Here is a 23,673-nt window from a genome sequence, read left to right as displayed (position 1 = left end):
TCAACATATGCTAGTACGGTCACTCAACATAATCAGATTTGCTAATTGTAGGTAAACCTCTAAAGAGTACTATCTCTCGATCTATGACTCAATATTAGCAATAATTAATCAGACAATTTATCAGATTGCAAGATTAACGATAGAAAACTAATCAATTAGAGAAATCAATAACTAATCAAACCATGAATAGATATCAATCAAATGATAACATATAAACATCGATTCCCAAAATCCTAGAAATAAAAACTACTCTATCATGAAATAAAAGATGAAATCTAAAAATATAAAAGAAAACATAATTAAAAAAATCAATGAAAGAAACTAATAGGATTCATGAATTAATGAAGAAGAATAACAAACTAGGGTTTACAACTAGAACCTAGAGAGAAAAAGAGGACAAGAAAACTAAAACTAAAACCTAAAAAATAACGTCAGAGGGAGAGGAGAGAGGAAGAATGAAAAACTAATCTGAAATATTCAATAACCTAATATGACTAGGAAAGTAATTTACAAGATAAGGAAAGTAAATAAATCATTAATAGGCGGATTATTGATCCGCGCGTACGTGTGGCAGATTCCAGCAGAAACAGTGCAATCTTCCGGAAAGCATAGCTCATTGACTAGAAGTCTGCCCGCAGCGTGCCACCTATCGTTGGAAAGCTCTTCAAGTCCATTTTTCAAATCTTCCGGAATTACTCGATTTTAAAGAGCACATCAAAAGTTATGATCAGAAGAGTAGACGTGACTCCTTTTTCACATTTCTTCTAATGATTTTTCGCTTCGTTTTTGCTCAAACTCGTACGATGAAATATGCAAACGGTCCTTATGCATTGTAGCTTCTTTACAAGTGCTCCTAATCCTCAAGTTTAGCTAATCATACTCCAAATACGTCCTCAGTGCCTGAAATTCATCAAAAACAAGAAAACATACTAAAGAGGAGTAGAAAAGCATAACTTTAGAATATAATGCAATAATGAACCTAAATATGAAACTAAATGCTCTAAAATGCAATCTAAATGCACCTAAAAACAATTAATAAATATGACGTATCACCTACGCGGGAGGAGCGCGTATTTGTATTTGACTAACCTACTGAAAAAGTCTTAGTGAAAATTATTTTGAAAGAAGTCGCCAACAATTCTTTTTTGGAAGAATCATAAAGCTAATTGGTACGGGGAAATCGTAGGGACTTATTCAATGTAGATTTTCCCGTCATGACTCCATAGATGGTCAAAGTGAACCAAAGATTGAGTTCGGGGGTGAGGGCACAATACAGTCAGGAGCTATTTTGCCAATTGCTGGCCTCTACTAAATATCGATTCATTACGACTTTTATGCCAAAGAATATCATGTAATATTTTAAACACCCTAAAAATAATTAGTCTATATTGGTTCAGAAAACACATAAAAAGACTAATTTTAGTGATATGTTATTATACAATCAATTTACAGAGAACCTAGCAGATTGTCCAAATTAATTTGATTAATGTTAGAACAGTTCTTTAAGTCTTGATTAGCAAAAATAACATGTGAGTGATAAAAGCAACAAAGCAAGACCAATCATATAATACAAATAGCACGATAAGCAGGCAGGTCATATACAAAGGCATGCATAATAATAATATAAAATAAATAAAAGAGATTAGAATGTACAAAGGTGCGATTTTGATATTAAAGATCTACATCACAAAATAAACGGTAAGTAACTTCAATAAAAATAATTAATTTTTCAAGTATCCTCAGGATTATACCTATGCGGTTTAGATTGAAGAGCACAACGATCCTTGGGTTGAGCAATCGTGGAACCAAGAACGCAGTGTGATTAGGAATAGATTGAAAGTTTTGAAAGTAGTTAAATATTTTGAGAAAGCTTGTGTTTGTAAGTATTCGTAAGGATTTTTTGTATTCGTCAAATAATAATGAAAAGTCGTGTTTGATCCGGAAAATCATGAGTATTCATAGGCAGAACAACACTGCGCCTCACGCGCCTACTGCACCTAGCTCAGCTGACGTGTCAGGCGCATGACGCGACATGCCCATCAAAAAGCGTACAAGTGGCACGCGTTTTGAAAAACATAAGAAAGAAACTCCACGTCTCATGAAGAGAACTGCGCTTGACACAGGACTCTGAATGAGTCAGGATTCCATGTGTCAAGTGCATATTAGTGCACCTGACACTGGTGGACAGACCTGCGCTTGACGCCCAGTTGTGCACCAGGCGCAAGGCTCTGCGTTAGACGTCGGTTGGTGCGTTAGGCGCACCAGCCTGGCTCATAGCTAGCCTTAACCAACTTTATTTGAAACACGTTTTAAAAGATTTCTTTTAACTTTTGACTACAGATATCTAATTTTACGGGATAAAGTCTGATTTTAACTTATAAAAAATATCTATTGAAAATATTTATTTATTAACATAAATCAATTGATTATCAATTAATTAGGCTCTTCAAGGAATTGGGCTCAAATACAATTAATTATCATGAATAATTAATTAGGCTTTAGAATATCATTTGGAAACACAATTTTAGAGTGGTTCTTTAGGTTGCTCTTCCGTTGAGTCGCGCTAACTTATACCGAGGTATGCATCATTATTGGATCCTTAAATGAGGAGACACGATTATGTGCCTACAGAATCCCCCATTTTGACTGAGGTTCAGGAAACCGGAAGTCAAAGTATATTGTGTCGGGACAGAGAACGATTCTAAACGCTCTACAGTTTAGAACTGATCTATATACAACGGTCTTTGCAAAACAAAGTTAGTATGCAGGACAATAAGTATAAGCAATCTGATTACCTACTAAAGAAGATGTTAGCAGATAGGTGTAAACAACTCAGATAAGCACATAATGATGCAATAATGCAAACTTAGACTCTCTAAGGATGCATGAGACGCCGTGCAAGGATTAAGTTTATGCAAAGCTAAGGGATGACAAGTCATGCAAGGTCAGGTTATGCAGCAAGACTAGAATGTATGAAATGCAAGGTCAGGATTTTGCAAGGCTGCAATGCAAGGTCAAGATTTTACAAGGTTAGAATATGTGGATATGTAGAATGATAAAGTGATTAGAAATTCATAGAATGATTTCGAAAATCGTTTTTAGTAAATGATCGGGGTCCGTAAACAAGGACTGCGGATTGCAACTCTTCGGGTGTTTGATTTGAGGGAACCACCACACGTAAGAAGCCCCCACTTTGGGTGAGCTTGCCTTGAATCAAGCCTGAGCCTTAATTGAAATGTACCTGATCTGATATTGAAATGTAGTTGATTTGTAGTTCAATCGTTGAAAGTTATTGTTGGGGATTCTTCTTTGGGAAGTTGATATAAGCAAAGTCAAATATTACCAGAGAGTCCTCCAGTGAAAAGGAGAGTTTGGATTAAAAATAAAAAGTTTGAGTTTGTGACTCAAATGAATGTATGTGGGAAAAGGCTTTGACAAGGCTAGGTGCAGACTTGAGTCTATGTCGAGATCTAGAAAGAGATTATGCTCCTAAACTCTGGAAAAAAATTTATTAGAACTTAATTTATTTTATTTTATTGAAGCGGTCGGACCTGGAGATGAGGATTCCTACGTATCCTTGCGGAATCAGACCATTCGTAGTTCTGGATCTGTTTTTTGTTTTTTGTGTGTGCCTTAATTTTTGCCTAGGCCGCCTTTTGGGTTTTTAACCTAGCGAGCTTGGAAATACCTTGAAAAAGGAGTTATGGTTGATGAAATGTTGAAAGGTTAAAGGCTTTAAATTTGATGAAGATTTAGTTGGATGGGCTAAGGTAGGATCATGGATTTGAATTATATAGGCTAAGGTTTTGATGGGTTGAAGGATTTGAATGAGGGGTAAAACTTGTGTGCAAGCCCCCTAGCTTGACCTTTTATTTCTTTATTGCTTTTGACTCTTTCTTTCAGCACTCTTTTCTTTTTGTCTTGTGCGTTTTCTTTTGCTTTTGTCTTCTTTTTTTTCACACTTTGAATTTTTTTTAGGTTTTTTTATTATTTTTGCCTGGCATTGATGTATTTTGATGTAGTAAGACTTGCACACAAGTTTGGTTTAGGTTACTGGAAGGCTTGAAGGATATTTATGGAGTTTTGAACTGAAAGGCTATTTGGCTAATGGAGATGATGGTTTAAAGAATTTTTCTTTTTCCTTGGTTGTATGTGGATGACCTATGAAGGTTAATGGAAAGGAGAGGGGAATAACTCCTGATCCAAAGTATGTCCTTTTTTTTAATTTCATATCTCCTTTTATTATTATTAGTCAAGTTCATTAGGTGATCTAAGTTTCATCAATGAATTAGAAGCATAAATAAAATGATGGTGATAGGCCAATCAAAATGCAAATGAAATTATTTTATTAATTAGAAATAAAGAAAACAAGGCTTATTAAAAATAAAATCCTAAGTGACATAGACTTGACAGGAAAAGAAATGAAAGAGATAGGGGAGGGACTCTACGACTCAACCTAGAAAACTAGCGTTAAATGCCTATTCCCCGACATTTTTTAGGCACTTCCCAAGGGATTGCCGCTATTGCAGACTTTTGCTGCAGGCGGAACTGGCAATCTACCATCTTCAACCATATCCTGCAAATTATGCTTCAAAGTCCAGCATTGTGATGTCGTATGCCCATTCCCTTGATGGTACTTGCAATAGGCATTAGGATTCCATTTGCTGGATCTTTTCTCAGAAGGAGGGTCCGGAGTAAGGCTGATAGGCTGAAGCGCTCCTTTTGCATGAAGCCTAGTGAAGGCTTCTTCTAGATTCATTCCCAATGGAGTGAATGTCCTTTGAGGTCTTTGATAACCTCTCTTTTCAGTAGTTAGGGCATTGACATTAGAGTTAGAAGGGTTATTATTACTCTTCTTGAAAGAGTTGTTGTTGTTGGAACCCTTGTTCTTATTGGCTTGTACCTCTTCCTCAATCAGTAGGCCTACCTTATAGAGCTTTGTGAAAGACTATATGGGGTGGAACTTGATATGATCCTGATAATTAAGTGTGTTTTTAATGCACTTTATGGACTTCTTTTAGCTCATTTTGATCGACTTTCACCCCTTTCTTCCGTTTTTCTTCTCCCTTTCCCCTTCTATTTCATTCACTTAATCACTCTTGACCATAGTGACATTTTGCTAGATTTTCAGTCATTTTTTACCGAATTTCTAGTACATTTGCTTTGTTATTTAACTAGGAACACTACAAGAGGGCGGGTGAATTGTAGTGTGGAACTTATTGCCCAAATAATGCGGAATTTAAAACATAAGCAATAAAGAACTGAAAGTGCAAGAGAGATTTTTACGTGGAAACTTCTTGTCTCAATACAAGAAGAAAAACCACGACCTACTCAGAATTTAAACTCTTCACTATAATAGGAAATCTCCTATGATTCAACCTATTACATACGCAAGTTCCACTCGGAACTCCAACTCTCTCACAATCTTCACTCTATACTCTAGACTTAACTCTAAGTCTTTCAAGAGTTCCCACAACTTTTTACAAAAGGTTTACTCAAACCCTTCACCCCCAGATAGACTTCACCCTAAGTCTACGCATACACAACAAGAACTTACTCAAGTTCCTAACTTGAACTTACTCAAGTTCCTAACTCGAACTACTCAAGTTCCTAACTCGAACTACTCAAGTTCCTAACTCGAACTTGATACAAGAATTCACTCAAACCCTTTATCAAGTTCCCATTACAAGAGTTCACTCAAACCTTTAACTCAAACCCAAATACAGACGCTTGATAATTTGGTTTAGCTCTAGTATATAGAAACTGAATAACTGTAAAGGAACATGGCACTCGTAGGAACTTGGAACTCACAGGAACTCACTCACACAAGGAATATAAAATATAATTCTTTTGTAACGTTATTCCTTAAGTCAATCCTTATGGAATGACATAAGTCAGACACTATGGAAAGACACCAATCAGACAATTTGAAACTCAATTGAACTTGTATATTTATAGCAGTTTTTTAGAATGAACATGGGATTAATCATGTGTTAGTGGTTAAACCATTATCCCATGATGTTCCTTACCTGAAGGAACACGTTCCTCAATCATCCCATGATCTCCATGATCACTGTTAAACGTGGGAGAGAATTAAGTTATTGCTCATTAATTTTAGCAACCACTTTAAGCATTAATTTGAAAATCTGATTTAATTAAAAAAAACATTTTAATTTTTAATACCAAAATAAAATCCTTTTACCAAAAATGTTACCTTTCAAATATTTCCATAAAAAAATTGAAAAGAACTTTTATTATCTTTAGAAAAATAAAATCTCTTCCTCAAAAAGATTTTCCTTAAAATCAGATTTTTTTTTCCTTAAATAAAAATGGTTACCTAGAATCTAGGCATAATTTACTCGACTGACATAAATGGATCGTTGTAATGCTCCATGCTAAGTCTAGTTCCTTTTAATAGTTAGTTCTTTTAACTTAGATTAATAGACTAGCACATCTGTTCCTTAGAGAAGAATAGACAGACAATTTCTTTAACAACACTCATTATACGTATTATAAATCTAGGCTTTTTATTTTCCAAAAACTGAAAAGATGAAATTAAATTAATTAAAATCATATTCCTAAAGAAATCGATTTTATTAAACCTATTTTATTTAAAATTTATCTTTTATTTTAAAACTAAAACTTATCTTTTATTTTAAAACTTAAACTTATCTTTTATTTCAAAACTTAAACTAATCGTAAAACAACCAACGCATATTTTTTATAAATAATTAACCAAGTAGAGATTTATTAAGAAACAAACTCTAAATAAATTCTTATAGATAACATGCATTAGATTTATTGACTCTTAAATACTTTTGACTCTAAGTTCCACAGTTCCTTTGCCCTTACGAGTTCCTTTAGACCTTGTTCCATTACCTTTCACGTTTCCACATACTTACATGAATCCTAGAAAATAAACTCATATTTTCTGTCTTCATCCTCCATGCTGCTCCAACTCAAGAACCGCATGTTGATAGCTCCACCTTTGGAACTTCGGTGTCTTAGTTCCTTTAAGAAACTTCGCACTCATATTTCCTGCTCATGAACTTCTTGTTTCAACTCTGAAACGTTATATTGCTGCTCCCACTCAGGAACTGCTCCATAACTTCATATTCAATGTTCCTCATAGGATGTACCTATGAACCGCTCTATTTGTGTTTCCTTATAGAAACTCTTTTAGAATCTTCACTTATTGGAAAACCTTCATGATGTGATATATTTAACCTTTTATGACTTGTTTCATGTTAATGTAATATGCACATCTCAAACACACATGTTAGTTAGATAATCATGATTTGTTTACAATCGTCAAAACACTACATGACTCAACATGCTTTTACCCTGTTTTGCCATGTTCTTAATATAGGTGGAACTATCTAAGATGGCTACAAGTTATAGAGTTGGCAAAGGAAACAATGAAAATAGAGCACACATTGAGGGAATGGTATGCTTGCACCATACCCCATGTGCGCTCGCACAAAGGAGCAGATTGCACAATAGAATCTTGTTCACGGAACTTAAAATGGACATAACTTTATAACCACTTATCAAATGAAGTTAATTTTATTTGGATACGAAAGCTTGTTTTTATCTTTACAACGACTGGTCATAAGCTTGATTTGAATCTAAAATGAACAAGTTATGCACGTTTTAAGTTGAACTGTCTGACTAGAGCAAAACAGATGGTGCGCCTACACCTATGACAACGGTGCACCCGCACCTATGACAATGGTGTACCCGCACCTATCAGAGATAGATGTATGTTGAAGAACAAAAGAAATGGTGCGTCGGCACCTGATTTTGGTGCGCCTACACCATTTAGATATGCGAAGAAAGCAATGCGTGTTTTAATAACAAGAGTTCTTTAGTTTTGGATTATACTTTGTGATATAGACTAGAGAGGATATTAGGGTTCTTATTAGAGAGAAAAACACTTTTCTTATTCTTAGATTTGAGATCCATAGATTAAAGTTGTTAATTTTCTACACTTTCAAGGTAACTTTCATTAATTTAATTTTTAAAGTTTTCAGTTTTTATTCTCTCTTTTCATTGTTATTCTTTGCTCTTTCCATATGATTAGATCTCATATATTGTAGTTTCATAATTGCTTATTTTTATTAGAATTATTATCCCTTAATCATGGTTAACCCTATATTAGTTATAAATTTCATGTTTTATTGCTTAGAACCATGATTACTAAGTAGTCTCCTATATAGCATTAGGGTGAAAGTATGGATTAGGGTTTACATGTATTATTAATGTGATTGTGATGATTTAAAGATGATTATGCATTGATATTGGTGTTTTGAAGCCTTAGGATAGATATTGATCACATTTATACTATGGTATTTTGGTTTCAAATGTTCTTAATCGAAATTTGAACTCTTTTATCATCCCAATGCATGAATCAACTTAATTTTTTGGCCAAGGTATTGGGTACAAATTAAGGGGACCTTTATTAGGGGTTTTCCGAATTCATTGAATCTCTTAATCAATTGACTAAAGACCATTCGGGAGAGGATTTAGTTGATTGGTTAAGTGACTATTCTTGAGGACCATTCGAGAGAGGACTCGAGTATTTTAGAGGAAAACTAAACCGTGTATAATCATCGCCTTTGAATCACAATTGCAGTAACGGTCGTTGTCCATTCTTATTCATAATATTAACCTTAACTCTAGTGTCTTCCCTATCGATATTTTCATCTCGTATTTATCTGTTAGATATTTAATAGTAGCTAGTCGTAGTTGAATCAAAAATCACTCAAAAATCCCTCAATTAGGTAATTTAGACTTGATAGACTTTGACTAATGGGAAGCTGAGTATTGTATATATATTGTTTTTGGAACTCTTCTCTGATGTAGTCTCAATCGTTCAGCTTCCTTTGTTCAGTGATCTGAACCACATGGATGGGTGTGCATCCAAGGTTAAAGGAAAGACATAAGCAAACAGGTCCTTGCTCATCCCCTTGAGAGCCATAGAAATGGAAAAAACTCTCAAGTGGTCATATGGTCTTCAGCCGCTTTGAATTTTGAGAGGTTCACCCGATGTTACCTTTTTATGGAGTCCCTTCGTTCAAGATCAATGAAGCCATGGCCATGAGCCTGACTCTTGAGTGCAGGAATTGACTACATCAATTGCTCGAGTTTTTCAAACCTCAAATCTGTGTGGGTTTTTATTAGTGGTGGAGTGTCTCCTTGCTCGTCTTCTTCAGTTAGCTTCTCCCTCAGTGCCTTAATCTCTTTGTCTTGTTCCTCAAGACGAGAGTTCATCAGAGTGAGTTGGGCCACAATGGCACTAAGTTGTTCATCAGGTTTCCCATTTCAAATGACGATTCGAAAAAGTCTAAGGATTCGTCTGAAAACGTGATGATGCGCTTGACGAGGCTGGGAGTAGGATGGCCTTGTATACTCTCTGTCGGGCGTTCCCCAGTTACAACCTCACGATTCGTCCTAAATAGAAATCGAATGGACCTCGTAAATTTAAGAAATGATGTTTTCGAAATGAGACATGGAAATTAGGGATGGAGAGATGGGAATGGAGATGGCAAATGAGAAATGAAAAATGATAGATGAGAAATAAGGATGTAAGTGGAAATGGTAATGGGAAAAGATTAGAAATGGGTATGATTATGGTTATGATGGTGAGATGGGCCTAACTAGACTGGACTGGACTAGATTGGACTCAGAAGGGTTGCTTATGCAAGCTTCGCTAGACTTAGGAAGGAATTGGCTTCGTCGGACTTGATGATTTTGGGCCATTATTGACTTATGGTAGACTAGCTTCGTTAGACTCGAGGATGTGGACTGCTATAGATGTAAGGGATGAATAGCTTCGCTAAACTTGGAGGGTGCCTTTATGGTCTGGGGATGTATAGATGTAAGGGATGTGGACCCCTGTAACCACCTACTTGTAGGCCGGGGCGAACCCCTGTAACCACCTACGGTATCATAATGGCCATAATAACATAGTCCCTAGTATGCACACCCCTTCTACTTGGATCACAACAAGATAGAAGAAAGACAGTAACAGAATAATCAGCATAGTAACCAGAGAACCTGTAAGGGGCCGTTGAACCACTCATACAGGGCAACCTATTCATCATTTCCCTCCGTTGTTTCACTTTACGTGATTAACATATTTTAATTCACGTCAATTCATCACATAAATCACGTACATATTTACGTCATCTTGTTCAATCCAGTGTGAACATATTCAATCCATTATAACCTCAATCCATCATAGCGATTTCAATAAATCATTTCATATTCACAATCACTTGAGTTCATTTATCATTTCAGATTCATAATCATTTCATTATCACAAGTTCTTACCAATTCCAACTTCCATAAAGTTTCAATATTAATAACGATAATAATATTCTTGATAATCATATAATATATAAGTAATATAAAATAAAATAATTATAATAATAATAAATAATAATAATAAAATATAATAATAATATTAATCATAGTAATATAGTAAGAATAATCATATCATTATTAAATGACATTAACTGATTTTAATAACGTTATAGTAAACCTCTTTGTCATATCGTACATCGTCCATAGTCATTATTCATAATTCATAATTATAAATTTTATAAGCACATAATCACGTAATCAATTCGTTTTACGCTAACGGGATCTATGTTTAGATGGACATCGGAGATTACCTCGTGACGCGTGCCCAAAGTTAAGTTCACGAACGTATTAGCGCTCTTGATAGTCCTTGTCTACGAAATCGGAGTCTACAATATTAACGAGATCTAAGTTAGTTCTTAAATAACCCCTTTTTATAAAATAAACAATTTAAATAATTCAATAACTATAGAGAAATTCTTAATGAACTTAAGAGAGTTTATAAATCAAAGTTTATAGTTTTCATACTACATATGAAATCATTTTAAATATTTAGAAAATTACTTCAACTTAATTTTTATTAACTTAAACAATTATTTTAAACATAGAAAAATTACTTTATGTTACTCGTTATTTTATTTTAGAAAAATTAGAAAGCTCTTATCAAGTTATAAAGGATTTAAGTCAATCTAAATATACTAACTTAATTAAGTAAGCTAGTTTAGGAAGGTTATGGTTTAAAAAAAAATAAACTAGTAAAAACTAAATAAAAGGAAAAGGGTGTCCTTTACTGATTCAAGGAATCAGTTCCTCAGGAACAAAAATAACGAGGGAGGAAACAGGGGCACGAAGGAGTTTGTGGTGGTGGTTTTGGCCGGCGCATAGCGGCGGACTTCAGGGCCGGGTTTTTGGTGGCAAGTGAGGGAGACTGGGTTGAGGGCGGAGGTGTGCAGAGGAGCTGCGACGGGCTGCAGGGGACTCGCGAAGGTTGCGAGGGTGAGGTGCTTGTCGCGGTGGTGGCGCGACTTAGGTGGTTCGAGGGTGGTCGGTTATGACTGGTGGTTTTTCTTCGAGTGGTGGTGCGGCGGTTCTGGGTTGGTGGTGGTTCGAAGGAGAAACAAAGAAGCAGAGAGGAGATTGGTGTTTTAATGGAGGATTGAATTTTTTTTATTTTTATCTTTTAAAACAGAAATTCATAAATTAAAGAGGGAGAGAGATGAATTGAAGCAAACCTTTTGAGATTGTTTGCTTGAGGATTTTAGTGAGTGGAGTTCAGTATTTGTAGTGGAGGTTGGTCAGAAAAATTGGAGCTTGGTTAAGGCCATTAATGGTGGATGTGAGAGATGAGAGGGCTATGGAGTCTGGCCTTTGAAAATTTACCCCTACATCTGATATTGTGGTTGGAAAAATTGAATTTTTAGTGACAAAAGTTGAAAATTGATGACCCATTTAACTCATTTACTGCTGAATGAAGAAGAGGAAGGAGGGAGGAAGAGGGTGAAAACTGTTTTCACTTTTTCTTTTTGTTTTTAATTTTCCTTTTTTTTGGGCTAAAAAAAAAGTATATGGATGGACAACTTGAACAAAGATTCCCACAACTCAAGTAAAGAGTTTAATTAATTTAGAAATGATAAAATGAATAATAAAATAAGTAAATGATTTAATTGTAACTTGTTAAAATAAATCAAAATTAAATGAAATCATTATTTTAATGAACATAGTTCACAAATAAAATCTCATTATCGTAAAATAATTTTAAGTGGAAATAATGTTAAATCTTAATAAATAATAATAAAATAATCTTTGAAAATTCGGGGTATTACAGAATTAGTCAAGAATCCATGTGTCAGGTGCAGCCTTTGCCAACTTTATTTGAAAGACGTTTTAAAAGATTTCTTTTATCTTTTGTCATATGATTTTATGGGATAAAATCTTATTTAACTTATAAAAAATATTTTTTGAAAATATATATTTATTAAATAAATCAATTAATTAGGTTTTTCAAGGAATTCTGCTCAAATACAATTAATTATCATGAATAATTAATTGGGCTTTAGAATATCATTTCGAAACACAAATTTGGAGAGGTTCTTCATATTGCTCTTCCGTTGAGGCGCACCAACTAAAACCGCGGTATATTTCATTATTGGATCCTTGAATGAGGAGACACAATTATGTGTCTACAGTGAGCATTCTCTAGGGATCAATAGTGCATTATCCATCTACAGGTTTGAAGATGATGCATCATGGGTTCGGGATTGGAGAGCTTATGTAGATTTTTTGTTATACTTTTTTTTATATTTTTATAGTTCACTTTGACTGTTGTCGTTGACTCAGACTTTTGGTTTGGTTTTGGAGTTGACTTTGTGGTTGACTAAGTTTTATTTATTTTATTTTCCGCTGCAAAATTCTGAATAAGTCGATACATTATCACACGGGCGATAATGCTTTGATGATTCTCTAACTTTTATATTGAAAGTTAGTTTGGAAAATAGTGAATTGTCAGAATGTTACATGCCTAACCGCTGATCGAAAAATAGCGCCCGAAACCCGACCATTTTCGAGCTGGATCGAGTCGGGTCCGCGAGCCGGGCCCATGTTGATCACTTCTAGTCAACTCTAATAGAGACACTCTTAGGAAATATGTGTATATGTGATTATTTTTCTTAACCAAGTTGTTGTTCATCACTCAAAATCATTTTTTCATAAAAATTTTAAGTAGAGTTACGATAAACATCTCCATAAAAAAAGAAAATGTGATGTTGCAATTACAGTCAGTTTCATATTCGTACTCAATGTCATTTTCTTCTATATTATATAAATAGTTTATACGATGTAATATTCTTCATATGAAGTTCAAAATGTTTGCAGGTAAATGGGCTTTGGAATTTCTAAAGAACGAACTTTGTACAATTAATGAAAATTCATACAAAGTTGTTGTCAAAAACTAATTTTGTCGAGTACCATATGAGCTTGTTTTTTCTATAAAGTTCAAAATAAACACATTTAACCAAAACTAAACAAAAGAAACATTGACGTAGACATTCATAGTTTTTCAAAAACATAAAATAGTGTTCACGTGAAGTTTCTACAATTTTATATCATTTTTACAAAAACGTTCATGCAAATCACTAAATTCAAGAATATTGGTTTCTTCTTCAATTAAGGAAATAAATAACAAAGGGCCTTAAATGCCCAATTCAAGTGAAAATTTTCAGTCTAGTCCTTCAAAGTGTTTATGCTCATACCAAAATTCACTTTAAATTAAGTTCATTAAGTTGGATTTCGAAGAACCAATTTGATAAAGGTCATCTTTTGACCGATTTTAGTATAAAATTTACTATGATTTGAGTTGTCACTAAAAACTTATCAGTTTTACACAACATAAAGAACTCACTGACCTATCCATAAGTATATAACATAAGCAATTTTACACTTTCTACATAAAGTTGTGAATTTTGGAACTCGATAAAAGAATAAAAGTGTAATATGAAAAGTTGAAATAAAGTGATGGACTCAATTTTCATAATTTTGTTTCTTTTTCATAAGAAAATTGATAACGAAAAGTAGCTAAATGTTAAGTTCCTTTCAAATGACTCATTTTTATGTAAATAAAAATCAATAAAAAACCATCATAAAAAATCAAATGAATTAATCTCTAATTTTCATAAGTTTTCAAATAAACATGAATTTGAAAGCCTGTAGATGAAGATCAAGGAGCACCATAGTGAAGATCAAGATTGAAGACTTGTATAGATCACAGAATTTTAGAATTGTTCTCCGTAATCTTTAAATAGATCAATTATATAATTTGACATAATTAGAAAGGTAACTATCATCTCCTAATTGATTTTAGGTCGTTCCACATGTCTCGCTTTAAATGGTCAAATTCCAATTAGCCAAACACAATCTCCGAATTCTATATCAAATTAAGCATTTTGTTAAGGATGACTTGATAATCTTTAATTTAGATTATTTCTCATCCATCCAAAAGCCTTCAATTAGGAAGAAAATATTTTTCTAAGAGCTCTTGAAAAATCTTAAATTTGATCAGTAATTGAAGTGATTATTTTAATTCGCATTTAATCATTAATTAAGGTCATTACTTCATCTCATTTAATCACTAATTGAGGTGATTATTCAGTTTTTATTTAATAACTAATTAAGGTGATTGATTTCATCCTATTTAACCACTAATTAAGGTGATTAATTTATCCCTTTTCATTTAATCACTAATTAGGATGATTATCTTAAACCTTGAATAATCACTAATTAAAGTGATTACTTTCCTTCTAAGTTTAATCACTAATTAGGGTGATTATCTTAAACCTTGGTTAATCACTAATTAAGATGATTAATTTAACCCTTTTCATTTAGCCACTAATTAGGATGGTTATCTTATCCTTGGTTAATCACTAATTAGGGTGATTATCTTAACCTTTTATTTTACATTTTTTTCACCAAATAGTCTCAAGTTTTGGTTTATTCACGAGGTACCCTCACACTTTTGAAAATACAAGGGGTACCCCTCAGTTTCAGAATAATACAGTCAAATACCCTTAATGACTAACGGCGTTAACTGTCATTAGTCATCAACCCTAATTTTTTGCTTTTAATCCTAATGAATCCCTAATACTAACTCCTACCTCTAACCCCAAACCCTAACCCTAACCCTAACCCATTTTCCCACCACCCACTCCCCCACCCTCCCACCACCCCCGTCTCTTCAAGTCCAGTTTTTAGAATAGAACGGATCATCATTTTGAATATGGTAATTAGTTTAATCTATTTAGTGACCATTTTAATCTATTTAGGGGACATTTGGTGTAATCAATATAAACGGAATGGAAAGGATTTGGATACAGCAAGGAAATGAAAACAATAATTGTTCCCTTCAATAGTTGTTTGGTATCCTAGTAGAATGGAAAGAATAAAGAGGTTCATGATTGAAGAAATAAATGTAATTTGTTTCCACTAATTTGATAAGGGTAACAAATTGGGTTGGGGGTATATTTTCCTCTGAAAATGGTGTTTGTTACTTAACACTCATATCAAACAATTAGAAATGAAAACGCGTATTTGACTTTGTTTCCTACATCAAATATTTCCATACCAAACACCCTCTTAGTGATCAGTTTAATCTATTCAACTCACATTCTGTAATTTATTTGGTGACTAGTTTGATTCATTCGGTAATAATTCTGGACTACTTTTTAAAATTGATGTTGTAGTTCGAGATTCCAAGGGAAACAAAGGAGAAGAGAAGGAACGACTAGTTTAGTGTGAAATTTCAAATGACAATGTTGGGTTAGCGTGAGATGAAATGTGCTTATTAGAAGTTGTCTAATTTTATGTTAAAATTAAATCGTGAATCCTAATAATTATTTTTAAAAAAGAGAAAAGACATGAAAAGTACTATGCATTAACTAACAATCCCCAAAATATACAAAGATATTAAAAAGAAGGAAATTATGATCTCTACCTAACATGTTTGATTTTAGAGTGCTAGAACCTAAAGAATTGACCTAACATTTAAGAACTAGCAGCTCGAGGAATGACAATGGATCCAATTGGATACTCCAATACTAATGAACCTCCACCTAGACTCAAGTTATATCAATATGTAATAAAAATCTAATTCTTGAAATTGGATAGAATTTTTTTTTCTTGGATCAAGTTGAGTTCAGTGAAATTTAGACTATTCAAAGTTTGAGGAAAAAATTATACCAAATTTTAGTTGATTACTAAGAATGCAAACATAATATTAGTATAACCAAAACCACACGTGTGTCATAATAACCTTTTTTTTCTTTATATAGTCACCGTTTTTAAAACTATAGTTATTTTCTAGCATAATGATACTTATTTTTCTTGATTTCTACTCTTTCTTACATTAAATAAATGACCCCCTTGTAACTTTTTTTCTTTTATAATCCTCCTATACAATTTCTCATCTTTTATATCTTTTGTAATTTACTATAGTAACATGTATTACCATTAGTTCCACATCATATCCATATAAATAAATTTCTCGGCTATGAAGGAGGGGTAGACATCACCACTAGTATCCACTAGTGAGTTATGAGGTCAAACGACAGTGTTGCACAACTCAAAAAAGGAAAAAAAAAAAAAAAACAATTCAGACAAAGAAATGTTTTTTCATAGCAAAACCAATGAACAAACAAAGATGTGAAGACAACTCTCAAAGCATATATAATTCCCTCCGAACCAAGCACTCTAGAACAAATTCATGGCTAAGAAAGAATAAAGGAACATAATGGAGATGCAAAGAACGGAGTTGAGAGTTGAGACCTCAACCTCTTCAACGTCCCGTTTTTCTTACTCATCTTTCTGTGCTGTAAGATCCTAACTGAAAACTTACATCAGCTAATAGTATTTCAATGGATACATTTGCTTTAACCACTACCGAGAAAAGTTTTGGATTTCTACTATATCGTAGTCCCTGCCTCCTCCCCACTTTTACTGCGGAAACCAATGATCAGCTCAAGTACTCGCCAATATTAGAGTTTTTCTTACGATATTTTCTAGAGATCAAATTGAACAGCAAATAGGAAAATCAAACGCCTCCACATGCCAATCTTAACAAAATATGGTTGATAAAGGTTGAAGCAGGCATGAATACAACACACGATGACGTGAAAATGTTAATAACAGTATACAGTTGTGCACTTACAATGGTTTCTTAAATTATATACAGCTCCTGCACATAGAAGGCATGTTCTTTTTTCTAAGAAAATACACGAGGTGTTGGAATTTTTCGCCTCATACAGCAACTTCATGTTGACCAGCTTCATCTTCATCCGTTTCAGCTTCTGCTGAAGATATTAAAGATGCTGACTGGATCTTTCCAAGATGATCAAGCCGCATGAGAATGACACCCCTGAAAGGCCAAAGAAACAAATTAAATCAGCAAGCCAACAAAATTTCATAACTATATCCAACAATATCAAACATCACATTGACTTGGCCAGAGCACTTTTCAAATATTAAGTTGCAAGGTGGTATTACCTGGCAAAGCGGGATTGTATTGAGATATCTCGAACTTTGATTCTGTTGATAGTTCCACTCTGGCTAACCAAGATGATATGCTCATCACTTTCTCCATCTTCTGCAAAGAGATACAAGAGCAAAAGATTGATAGCAGTTCAGATGTGTAGAAAACGGAAGGCAAAAGGTAAAGTTTCATCTGAAATTACCCGAAAGTGAAAAGCCCACCACAAAAACAGCAGCCAGGCGGTCTTCAGATGCAAACTGAAAATGCACAGGATAAATTACAGTATAACCAAAAGCAAAGCCAGCAATATTGTTTTATTAGATCCTACTTACTTTATATCCTATTAAGCCAACCCTATTCAGGGAAGACAAACGGAAGTTGCTTAAGGATACCCGCTTCCCGTGGCCACTTTCAGAAACAAACAGTAACCAGGGACCTCTCGTTCCCTTCTTCCTGTATCAAACAACATATTAGGACATGTAAGTTTCCGATATGCTTTTAAGCATGGTATGATGATTTCACACTCCATTCAGCTCAGATATGCATTTACAAGCGATTATGAAAGCTTTCAACTTTCGATGGTAAAATGCAGAACCAAAGTTGATGGATTCTTTCAGGGAAGTCGTGGCTTCAATTGATGTTGTAGACAAATTCCTGATTCATCTAAAAATGTAAAACATCTAGCCACACCTAATTTTACACTATATAGGAACTTCTGTAACAAAAACAATGGTACCTCCAATTAAAGCCCGCATCCTGATATGCATTAGAAGGCAGTGAGATACAGATAAGATGGTAAATGGAACATACGAATTCAACCTGCAGGCATAGTGTACTAGACAAATGTATGCAATTTTTGTAGGAATGTATTCCATTTTTCTTATTCTACCATATATATGATCTTCATTCAATGGGGGATATGACAGCAAAACCCAACATTTTTAATTCTGGTAATGAGCCTTGAGGAGTTCTACACTTCCAAATACAATTCATCATAAGGAAGCTATTAGAGACACAAGGACAAAATCCAAGATCAAGCAACTTCTAATTTATTTTTTAAGATGCATTAGAAAAGAAATGCCCCAATGTCTTGACTATAGAAGCTTACCAGATACCATGTTCATCTACATCTTGATCAAGATCTTTCCACAGAGCTGCCGATATGACATCCATGCTTGCCATCTTATCCCCGTTTCTAAGCCTCATGGCTATTGTACCTCTTGTATTCCTTCCAAGTGATCGGATCTGAAATAATTATCAGCTGTGTATAAAAAATAATATCCAAGGAATGCTCACTATGCCAGCATTATTGATTGCCCACCAAAAAGTGCACATATTCAGCTGCTTACTAGAAGTGTTAACTACAACTTCATTAATGAAACCACCAAGTAGTTTATAGACAGAATTAGAAAGTTAATATCAGGCTAATAAAGACTCAAGATTACTAGTATTTTCGGCTTACAACTTCAGTAGGGAAATCAATTTAGTAGTGGTTTTACAAGCTGATAGTAGCCTATTCCGCTGTTTGTTTGTCAATTTGCATATTTATTCATATATTTCACAAGTGTCTAAACTACCTACTGAGTTAGCTGATAAATCAAATATGATTTGTAACTATTGAAGGTTAATAACACTAACATATTTGAAATGTTAAAACCAACAATAGAAAAAATATTAAGTGCTACTAAAAAAAGCAATAGTTTCCCAGCGTCACTACTTGGTCCTAGATTAAATAATTAAATGCAACATTGTGGTGCCAACATAGTATTGGATAACAAAGATTGTCTGATCAAGCTATTGAACTTACGGTTTCACAAGTGCTAAGGATGACCATTCCATTTTGGGAAGCCATGGCAACAAGGTCATCGTTTGTGCAACACCGTACCCATTTTAACTCATCTTCTGGAACCTGACAAATCACAGGTATGGCATAAGAGCACACAGAAATGCCCAGTGAATATGGAGAGAATTTTCAAGTAAATAATGATTAGCAGTTAATGAGCTAGTGAAGTAGACAGACCAACTGTATAGCTATTATTCCTGTTGATCGGATAGATGAGAAATAATTCAGTGATACTTTCTTGATGTACCCGTTTGCTGTAAGCATTACCAGATATTGGTCCTCGACAAATTCACTCACAGGAATGATGGATGTTATTCTTTCACCATCTGACAAGGACAAGATCTGACATCCAGACAGAAATCAGAAGAGACCATAGATATTCCACGAAAACAAGATATGTGACGAGTACCTGAATCAGTGGTGTGCCAGCAGCAGTACGAGTGCACTCTGGAATCTTATATGCACGGGCAGAGTACACAATACCCTTATCACTACAAAAAGAAATTACACAGACTGAGTCCTGATCCAACTGTCAAACATATGCAAGCTTAAGAAAATTTTGGCTGCATATATCGAGTAATTTGTTACTTTAAGAAAACTGCAGGGATTTAAAAGTATGATACATAAACAAGCAAGGATCTGAAGAAAACAATTAAAGAACATCCCCAAGAGAAACCACTGCCATGCTAGGGAGCAACTCCAAGAAAACAACAGCAATCCGGCTGAACAACAAGCGTGCATTTGTGGCAAAAGGATGTTCTTGCAACCATCCAAGAGTTCTAAGAGCAACCACATTAGAATAGATCCAAGCCTCGATCAAGATTTTCATATTATTGATAGAAGGGGGTTGATGGTTAGGGGAGGGCATGGGGGTCTTGAGGTGGTGATGGTGGACAATTTCGTATAGGAAGAGGAGATACAGTAATGTTATGGCAACCTTTCTCCTTATATATTCTTTCAGAACATGTTTTGTACAACCTGAACTTTTATTTCATACACCAAAGATTATAAGTATTTTTTCACTTCTTTTTATTCTTATCCACATTTCCGTTTCTCTTCTGTGAACCACACGATCCCTTAATGGATGACTACATAATTAATGTTTATCCAATAGTTTAGGCAAAGTCATCAGAAGAAGTCATTTCCAATCCTTTCAGCAGCCACTAGACCTTTATCTAATCTATTCAAACATTCATCATAGTCAAGCCTGTACACACTCCATAAAATCATAAAAGCCTATGAAACCTTGCAACCCAAAACTCCATACATTACACATGAAACCTAGATAGTTACTGAACCAATTTTATTAACGAGGCACGGATAAGCATTTTATATATTTTCATACCAATTTTAACAAACAAAAAATACTATTGCACATTTGCACCTTAAAAATTACTCCTTGTGATCCTAGCATGTATCGTGTTTGCAATACTTTATAATTCAATATACGTATACGGTATAACATATACTCTTGAATATTCAATGCTATAATTGAAGTGTAGACTAATTTATACTCACTCCTAAAAGCCTTGATATTATAGGCCCCATTAAGGCCATATTCTTTTCAAAATTTATCTTAGCTCGATATATTTGAAACTCTAGTCATGTAAACTGCATAACACAGTAATAAACTTGTTCAATCTAAGCTAACCCTGAACACAACTTATTTGATGTCATCTTAACTCACATGTAGCTCTAAACAAAACTTATCCAAAGCTTACTAGCACTTTTACTGAATTTATTTTAACTTCATAGTTCTTAGCTGAACTTATGGCCAATCCAAACTCGTTACATGTGAATTAATGTGAGCCGATTATTCCTCAGCTGAACAATTCAAACTTACTCCATCTACAAAAGGTAAAAATCGTGATAAGAGAGAGAGAGAAAATAAACCCCAAACTCCAGATAAGGTATAAAGGCAATAGTTCAGCTTATTGTGAAACATCCATATTTTGTTCAGTAATTTGACAGAGCAACAAAGGAAGTAGAGAATTGTAACTTACTTTTCGATTGAACAAAGGGCATAATTGAGATTGTTTATGTTAGCATTAACTATTAAGGGTATTGTGGACTCCTAAAAAAAGTAAGGTATTTTGAACATTCACATACTCTTTTCCTTATACGCATTCATTGATTTTGAAATAATTTTTCTTCTCTATTTGGAGGCGAGGAAGTACACGAGTTTCTTAATAGAGCAAAACCTGATAAAGGCAGTTCATCTGAGACATCCTGCTCAAATTTGACATCTACTACTATTTTAAACTAAAAGCTTGCAGTTGTAGGAGATCAGGATGAAACGTCGTCTTATATTACTAGACAGTAGAAACTAAAAAAAAAGACACTAACTAATATGAAAACCTAACTACATATTTGGACAAAAGAGTTTGACTAATTGCCTTTCAACTGGGGCATACCACTATGTAAGTTACCTCAGATTCAACAGACTATCATCGTGTCCTGGCAAACAAACACACTTATCCTAATACACAAATACTCCCTCCGTTTCCTAAAGATCTTCCCACTTACTGTTCCTACAGATATCAAGGAAAATCAAGTTGTGTGGGGCATGGTGTAAGTAAAGTAGGAGAGAGAAAGGGGTTAAGATAAATAAACAAATAAAAAAGGGTTAAAGTAAGAGAGAGAAAGGGAGTAAAATTGAATTAATAATGTAATGGTAGACCATATGATAGTGACATGAGAGAGTAAATAGGGAAATTTGTTTTGCCAAATAAGGAATAAAGCAAAAGAGGGAAGATCTTTTGGAAACACCCTTAAACGGAAAGAGGGAAGATCTTTAGGAAACGGAGGGAGTATTACGCAATAGAAACAGGCTCAATCTAATCAAATCACCATATATCTGTCTCCAAATCAATAGCATAACACATCATGAGTTTAATGCTACAGAAAATTAAGTACAACCATGACCATGAGTATACATCAAAATTGCAAGAAAAAATGTAAGTCTAACCTGAAGTAGAGTATGTGATCATGAGCACGACAGACAAGGAAGTCAGACATCATGTCATTGACTCGCATTTTCCCAACAGATTTACCTATAGTACCACGATTTTGAGCAACAAACGTGTTGGGTTTCATTCTCTTAACATAACCTTTTCCACTGATAGCCTGGAAATTTCAGGTTTTACATTTATCAATAAGATCGAGTACAGTTACCAACAAGACCAAAGACAAAAGAAACCAAGTAAAGAATCAACTACCAAGATCATTTCTTCATTAGGTATAACATCAATGTCTTCAACCTGACCACCTTCACCATCCTCCAACATGGAGCGCCTGGGAGTTGCAAACTTGTTTTTCACTTCAATAGCCTCTTGTTCAATTAACTACAACATGCATAACCAAGAAGTTAGCAGCTTTGCGTCTTGACTTCTTGTCCCACCCGCCAACAAAACAATGATCAGGAAAGAAGAATATCATACAAATATGAAATATTACTCCCTCGGTCCAATAACAGAGTACCTGTCTCTCCAATGCACACATATTAGGGAAAGAGTTGAAGGCGGGTCCTTTATGAGTTTTCACTTTTCAATATTAAAAAATATGATTGTTGATTATTGACTTTTAAAAGTATTGTTATATATTCTTGTGACAGAAGTGTGGACCCCAAGAAATTTTTATAGTATTATATTATGAGGACCCACCCAAATGGAAATATGGGAACTTTATTTGGGAGAAGCCTTAGAGAAGATACAGGTATTTTATTATGGGACCGAAGGAGTACATTGTAAACAAGTAACGGACTCAATCAATCCGGAAGGTAAAGGCTACAGTGGTACTTTAACATTAAATTTCGAACATAAAGACTTAAAAGCCCATGTAAGAAGTCTTTGGCTCTCTGCTTTTCCAACCCAAAGTACAAACACATGTCAGAGATAGACGCTTTTGAACAGACAAGGACGCATACCAGGAAACAGATTCTGGATTGGCATTCCAGAAAGACTAGCGGAAGTCAAATGAGAAATAATTAATGGCAAAACACAATAGCTTATTAATCAAAGAAATGATTTTACCTGAAGAATTTGTTTCTTGCTCGATAACAGTTCTTCCAGTTTACAGATTTGTTCCATCAACGATTTGCCCTCATCAACAAATTTGTTTCTCTGTTATATTATCAGAAATATAAGCTTTTAGTATACAACATCGTGCATGAAGCCCGTTCCAAACGATGGGCAAAAGATTTGTAACACACCTCAAGTATTGTAAGCTTTCTTAAATTTATATCCAATATAGCTTCAGCTTGTTTCTGGGACAAACTATACTCTGCAGCAATGAAGAAAACATCAAAACAATTACTTATCAAATGCCTCAAATATCAGTGGAAAATCTCGGAGACAAAAAAATATCAAAAGAAAAGATAGACTCAAATAAAGTAGGCCAAAGGATGAACCATCTTAATGTATGCAACTAGAGGCTCAAAATTGCTTCTTCC

At 34.3% G+C, this 23,673-nt stretch overlaps 1 protein-coding gene and 1 long non-coding RNA gene across 2 annotated transcripts in view; both read right to left on the bottom strand.

The window, feature by feature from the left end:
• Positions 1-312: 312 nt before the first annotated feature.
• On the bottom strand, positions 313-11,799 carry LOC130591256 (uncharacterized). Its single transcript, XR_008969027.1, has 3 exons — positions 11,598-11,799; positions 10,680-10,754; positions 313-900 (listed from the first exon to the last, which is right to left on the bottom strand). It is a non-coding gene; the product is annotated as an uncharacterized LOC130591256 (long non-coding RNA).
• A 5,137-nt stretch (positions 11,800-16,936) lies between these two features.
• Positions 16,937-23,673, bottom strand: part of LOC104883791 (DNA gyrase subunit A, chloroplastic/mitochondrial) — a 29,509-nt gene continuing 22,772 nt past the window's right edge. Inside the window, exons 16-27 of the mRNA XM_010668354.4 lie at positions 23,434-23,504; positions 23,255-23,344; positions 22,442-22,567; positions 22,192-22,349; positions 19,633-19,714; positions 19,401-19,565; positions 19,188-19,289; positions 18,489-18,625; positions 17,713-17,833; positions 17,583-17,637; positions 17,395-17,494; positions 16,937-17,266 (exon numbers count right to left, since the gene is read on the bottom strand). Of these exons, the coding sequence (XP_010666656.2) occupies positions 17,149-17,266; positions 17,395-17,494; positions 17,583-17,637; positions 17,713-17,833; positions 18,489-18,625; positions 19,188-19,289; positions 19,401-19,565; positions 19,633-19,714; positions 22,192-22,349; positions 22,442-22,567; positions 23,255-23,344; positions 23,434-23,504 (1,325 nt within the window). The 3' untranslated portion in view covers positions 16,937-17,148. The remainder of the gene's footprint in view (positions 17,267-17,394; positions 17,495-17,582; positions 17,638-17,712; positions 17,834-18,488; positions 18,626-19,187; positions 19,290-19,400; positions 19,566-19,632; positions 19,715-22,191; positions 22,350-22,441; positions 22,568-23,254; positions 23,345-23,433; positions 23,505-23,673) is intronic.

The sequence above is a fragment of the Beta vulgaris genome, chromosome 4, assembly GCF_026745355.1.
Source record: "Beta vulgaris subsp. vulgaris cultivar EL10 chromosome 4, EL10.2, whole genome shotgun sequence".
In the NCBI taxonomy this organism is placed as follows: domain Eukaryota; kingdom Viridiplantae; phylum Streptophyta; class Magnoliopsida; order Caryophyllales; family Amaranthaceae; genus Beta; species Beta vulgaris.
Note: the sequence above shows the minus strand (reverse complement) of the source record. Positions and strands in the feature narration are given on the sequence as shown.